Raw genomic sequence first — 6,000 nt, 5'->3', positions numbered from 1 at the left:
CTAACTCATTTAAAATTTTTAAATGTGCAAACTTCTTGTAACAGCTTAATAGGATTAAAACGCGTTCTCAATCGCAAACAGTGATAGAATTGGAAGCACCCAAATGAGTAGAAATATCCCAGTAAAACTTGGCCTAGGCACTGGCCTTCAGAAATAAGTTGAGAACATAAGTGGGAAAATAAAAGATGCAAAAGCTGAAAAACGAGACGCGCTCGGGAGTTGAATTAGAGGAGTAATCGCGGAAGGAGACTGCCCCGGGTGCCAGTGTCGCGCATGCGCAACCCCAGCACTGCACCCTCCCCTCCCCGGGCCACGAAGGAAGTGACGCAAGCTGAGGGGCGGGGTGGGCTCTGCGCCGGAAGTGGCTTGTAGTTAGTAAATAAGCAGGAAAAGGCGAGAGGAGCTACCTCCATCTTGTTGGCATCTGCTACTCCTGCGACGCCGTGGAGATGGGGAGCGTCTTGGGGCTGTGCTCCATGGCGAGCTGGGTAAGGTGGTTTTTAGCGGCCTTCGGGGTGCTAGCGTGAGAGACAGAAGAAAGGCACCAGAGCTGGGCTGGGTGAGGCCCAGCGGGACCGTGGTACCCCACCCAACGGGCAGTGCCTTCCTTCCCCATTTTCTCCGTCTCGCCTAGCCACTCCGACTCAGCTTCGGGGCCCTGAGTCTTTCGAAGAGCTGACCGGGGTGGCCGTGAGGAGCAGTGGACATGAGAAGTTGACCCCGATGGGAGAAGTGTAGCAGAGAGCTGGTAGTCTCCCTCCCCTGCCCTTCTTTCGTGAAAGCTTTTCCCGATTCTTCCAGGCCCCTTTTTGTCCTATTTTTCTTATGTCTGCCTAGGCTATTTCTACAAAGGTTTTAGGCCCCTTCCTTTTGTGGACTACCCCATCGCTTCTCGTCATCTCTTCCCAGCGACCTCAGACTGCAGCACTGTCATCCCTGGAGGCATGTCGGCCTCTTTGTTCTGTCGCGCAGACTACAAATAAGTGCCGGATATGTAGGGCAGCTTGGCAGTAATACTGATATAGTTATATCCTTTTTAAATGGTCCTAACTCTGCGACTGGGTCCTCGACCTCAGTGGTATGAGAAAATTACGTACTTCTCAAGTAATAATTTATGTATCTGAAAAAGCTGGTCAGTTCTGTGGTATTAAATACCTGTTTTTTGACATAAAGATGCTTGCGTAATATGACATCTCACTTTTAATTAGGTGCACGTTGCATTTTGATTAGATAGTGTTGTTAGAGTGACACCATTCTTCATTATAGTGGCAAGATTTCTTGTTTCACGTGGTACAAATAAATTTGAGTTTGATATAACCACTCCCCCGCTCCCCAATAGACAAAAATTGACTTTACAGTTAATAAAGATATTTGTAATATGGGGCGAGATATTTGGGTTCAAGTCATATTTCTTTAACCCATGATTTATAAATTCCACTTATAACAATTGCTGGTCTGACTTCTCAGATGACCCCATTATATACATTAGCCAGCATTTTTAGTGTTTTACATACCTTACCTCTTTTTAAAAAGTTTTTGATATGGCTTGAACTCTTAAGTGTTAAATTTTAGTTAAATAATACATAGAGGTTACTCCAACCCAGGTCATTGTCTTGATTATGTTATTTTTTCTTGTAGTTCGGTGTGGAAAGCTGGTATATTTTTCTTTCTTTCAAAGCTCAGAAAGTAGAGAATCTACTTGAACCCATTGAGTATCTTATAAGAGGCATATTTAGTGTAATAACTTAAATGTATTACAAGATGATTATTATAGAATTGTCTTAATTTGGGGGATGTTTAATTCGATTTATAAAGTCAGATTTTGTCCATTTATCAAGTGGGCCTGTTATTTGTATATAGTAAGTCATTAACTTAGATCGGTTAAGCCAGAATTCAAATGAACCTCATTCTTCCCTTGCTCGAGTTTCTTTAGACTTAATCAACTTTTGTAAAGGTTTTTTGTTTTATAAAACTGTAGAAAATACCTCAACTATGAAAAAAAGTATAAAAAGATTACATGTAACACTACTGTATAGAGATTAGAGTGTTAATTTTTTAATTTCATTTTGTGGTTTTTTTGTTTTGTGTTTTTGCTGTTAAGTGGCCTAGAATTAGATTGATCTTAATCCTTGGTTCAAGCATGGCTATTTGATTGATGATTACTTTAAGCATTATTAAAAACATCTGTGGACCTCCTGCCTAATCCTGTAACTACATTACCAGCAATTTATGCCTACTTAAGTGCTTTTCCCCACCCCAATCTTACAATGCTGTTAGTGAATAGCACTGATTTTTTGAGTCACTCTACTTTATATACAGTAACTATCATTTTTTTGTCCAAGATATTTAATGTAGTTAAGTAATTGAGAAGAAGGAGCTTGTGATTCCTGACTGCTTATTTTGTGCAGCCTCTGCTAGATTTTTGTTTTTTAGTACAATGACTTGATTTTGTAGAAATGATTCACAGTTGTTATGAATAGTCAAGCAGTGCAGAGTACAAAATGTAAATGTCACCAACAAAGTCCCACCACCAATAACATTTCTTCTCTCTCAATGCATATATACAGTTGGATGAATGAACAGACAAAAATACCTTGTTAAGGAACGGTAGCATGGTGGACATGTATTTTTAAAGAATTTAATTTTTTTTTGAATTTAACAAAAGAATGTAAAAGTAAAGGAATTGCTGAATGTTAAGTAAACATTTCTTCATCAGGAGAGGTTCTGAAAAAGAGTTCTCTAAGGAGGTGTTTCTAGAGCAGTGGTTCTCAGCTGTCCCACAGGGAATATTTGGCAATGTCTGCAGGTATTTTTCATTGTCACAACTTGGGATAAGGGGTGCTAATAGCATCAAGTGGGTAGAATACTGCTAAATATTTCACAATACACAGGATAGTCCTCAACAACAAAGAATTATTTGGCCCAGGATGTCAGTAGTGCCATGATTGAGAAATCCTGCTTTATCCTCTTCACTTGGCCAGTGTAAGAAAGGGAATGAAATTTAAGAGTCTTAACTGCTCTTTAAAAAGGCATTCAACTGATCATCCTATTTTCACCTCTACCTTCAGCCTCACTTATGGAGGCACCTGGTGCCACCAATTCCTGATGTATTCGAGGATGCTATACAAATTTTATTGCTTAATTTTTCCTTACTTTTTCTTTTGATGGTTTATAATTCAACTTTCTTGACCCATTAAATCAGTTATTATTTTGTTCCTTCCAACTTTATTCTCCTGGGTTCTGTTTTTTTTTTTTTTACTTTTTAAGTTTATTCCTTCTGTTAAAAATCCTTTTATTTTTTCATTTTATTGGTGTTTCTAAAGTAATTCATATATTCAGTTTGCCATCTTTAACCAGAATTCCTTTGTATTATTTTTTATATATGACTGTATTGTGTTATAACCATAATTCCCACAGTTGTTTAATCTTAGAACTAAACCAGTCATTCTTAAAATATCCTGGACCCAGTAGCATCAGCACACTAGGAGACTTACTGGAAACACTGACTGGGCCCCAGCATTCTATTTTAATATGCTCTCCTCGTGATTCTGATGGAAAACCACAGTTCTACACTTAAATGGATTCAAAGCTCAAAGCATTCTTTTTTTACCATGGCTTCTCCCAGTTTATTTTTTTTTAATGTTAATGTCATCTCATAATTGACCAAATTTGGTTGACCAGTAGATTTTTTCAGAAAGGATTTATGGATGATGAAATCCCTGAATTTTTTCATATTTAAAAATGCCTCGTATGTTCTTGAGAGACATTGTAGACTGGTATAATACTATACCCATTTCCTTCAGGACTTTGTAGTTATTTCTATGAATTGTGTTCTGTCTTATCCCACCCTGGTAGTCATTCCCTTCCAGCACATCTCATGTATGCAATTGACCTGTTTCTTCTGCTTGGGTATCTGAAGAGCTTTACTTACCTTTGAAATTAACCAAGTATGTCTGACTTTAAATCTTTTATAACTTTTTTTTTTCTGGAAAATATCATTCTTTTGAAAATACAGATTTATTTCTTTAAGGAAGTTGTTATTGTATTATATCTTTTAATGTCCTTTTTTGTTTTATTTAGAGGATTCTCTATTTTAAGGGCATGAGTTACTTTCATGTTATATTGTCTTAGTTTTCCTTCCATATTATTTTTCCTATTTTTATTTTTGTCATTTTTTTAGTTTATATAATTTACATAAAATTCATACTTTGTAGTATGTGGTTCTGTGAGTTTTGACAGATCATGTAATTGTGTAACCACTACAGAATATTTATCACCTTAAAGAATTATGCCATCCCCATCCTGGAGAATCCCTGTTTTTTTCAGAATCCTCCCTTTCCAGAATGTCATGTAAATGGAATCATACAGCATATAGCCTTTGGAGTCTGGCTTCTTTTACTTAGTGTAATCCATTTGAGATTCATTCGTATTGTGGTGTGTATTAGTAGTTTCTTCCTTATTGTTGCATAGTATTCCATTGCTTGGATGTACCACAGCTTGTCTGTCTATTCACCAGTTGAGGGGCATTTCCAGATTTTGGTGATTAAGTAGCTGTAAGCACTCCTGTAAAGTTTTTTTCTGTGACTATAACTTCTTATTTTGTTTACCTAAATACCTTGCAATAGGATTGCTAAATCATATGGTAAATATACATTTGACTTATAAGAAATTGCCAAACTGATTTCCAAGATGGTCATATTAGTTTTTATTCTCACCAGCAAATATTTTCTTCAAGTCTGTGGTTTGTCTTTTCATTCTCGTAATGGTGTCCTTCAAAAAGTAGAAGTAATTGTTCTTTCTATATTGATTTGCTTTGGCACTTTTGTCAAAAACTTCTTTACCATATTTGTTTAAGTCTGTTTTTGAACTCTGTTCCTTTTATGTGACCATACTTTTGTCTGAATTACCCTATTTTAATTACTGTAGCTTTAAAGTTAGTCTTGAAATCAGGTAGTGTGAGTCTTCCAACTCTGTTCTTTTTCAAAATACTTTGGGCTACTCTAGTGCTTTTGCCTTTCCATAAAAGTTTTAGAAGCAGCTGGTTTGTTTCTACCAAACTCCTGCTGGAATTATGATTGGAATTGGGTTGAATTCGTAGGTCAGTTTGGAAAGAATTCATATCTTAATATGGATTCTTCCAATCCATGAGCCCAGTTTATCTTGCCATTTATTTAGATCTTTGATTTCTTTCATTAGTGTTTTTTAATTTTCATCATTTGAAAGCTAGTGTATATTTTATTAGATTTATACTTAAGTATTTCTTTTTGTTGATTTAATTTCAGTTTCCAATTGTTTGTTGCTAGTACGCAGAAGTATAATTGATATGTCCATACTGATCTTGTGTCCTGTGACCTTATTAAACTTTCTTGTAGTTCTAGTAACATTCTTGTAAGTTCTTTGGGGTTTTTCGTGTTGACAATTATGTGCAGAAGAAAGCAGTTTTATTTCTTCCTTTCCAAAGTATATACCTTTTCTTGCTTTTTCTTGCTTTGTTATATTGGCTGGGACCTCCAGTGTGCAGTTGAATACAAGTGGTGAGAGCAGAGATTCTTGGCCTTGTTTTGGATCTTAAGGGAAATCATTCAGATTTTCACCATGAAGTATGGGTGACAGCTATAGTTTTTTGTTTTTTCGGTTTTTTTTTTGGTAGATGTACTTTATCAACTCGAGGTTATTCTGTTTGTTTGCTGAAAGTTTTTTAGTTTGTTTTATAATGAATGGGTATTGAGTTTTTTCAAATGATTTTTCTGCTTTCACTGAGATGGCCAAAATTGTTATCCTTTAGTCTGTTAATGTGGTGAGTTGATTTTGTTTTTTGTTTTTTGTTTTTGTGGTATGTGGGCCTCTCACCACTGTGGCCTCTCCCGTCGCAGAGTACAGGCTCTGGACGCGCAGGCTCAGCGGCCATGGCTCACAGGCCCAACCGCTCCGCGGCATGTGGGACTTTTCCGGACAGGGGCACGAACCCGCATCCCCTGCATCGGCAGGCGGACTCTCAAC

General features: G+C 37.0%; 1 protein-coding gene across 1 annotated transcript in view; it reads left to right on the top strand.

Annotated features, from left to right (window-relative positions):
* Positions 1-449: 449 nt before the first annotated feature.
* SERINC1 (serine incorporator 1) overlaps positions 450-6,000 on the top strand; it is a gene marked incomplete at both ends in the record, with an annotated part of 31,525 nt that continues 25,974 nt past the window's right edge. Inside the window, one exon of the mRNA XM_079716943.1 lies at positions 450-488. Within this exon, the coding sequence (XP_079573069.1) occupies positions 450-488 (39 nt within the window). The remainder of the gene's footprint in view (positions 489-6,000) is intronic.

The sequence above is a fragment of the Hyperoodon ampullatus genome (genome assembly GCF_949752795.1).
Source record: "Hyperoodon ampullatus genome assembly, chromosome: 12".
Classification (NCBI taxonomy): Eukaryota; Metazoa; Chordata; class Mammalia; order Artiodactyla; family Ziphiidae; genus Hyperoodon; species Hyperoodon ampullatus.
Note: the sequence above shows the minus strand (reverse complement) of the source record. Positions and strands in the feature narration are given on the sequence as shown.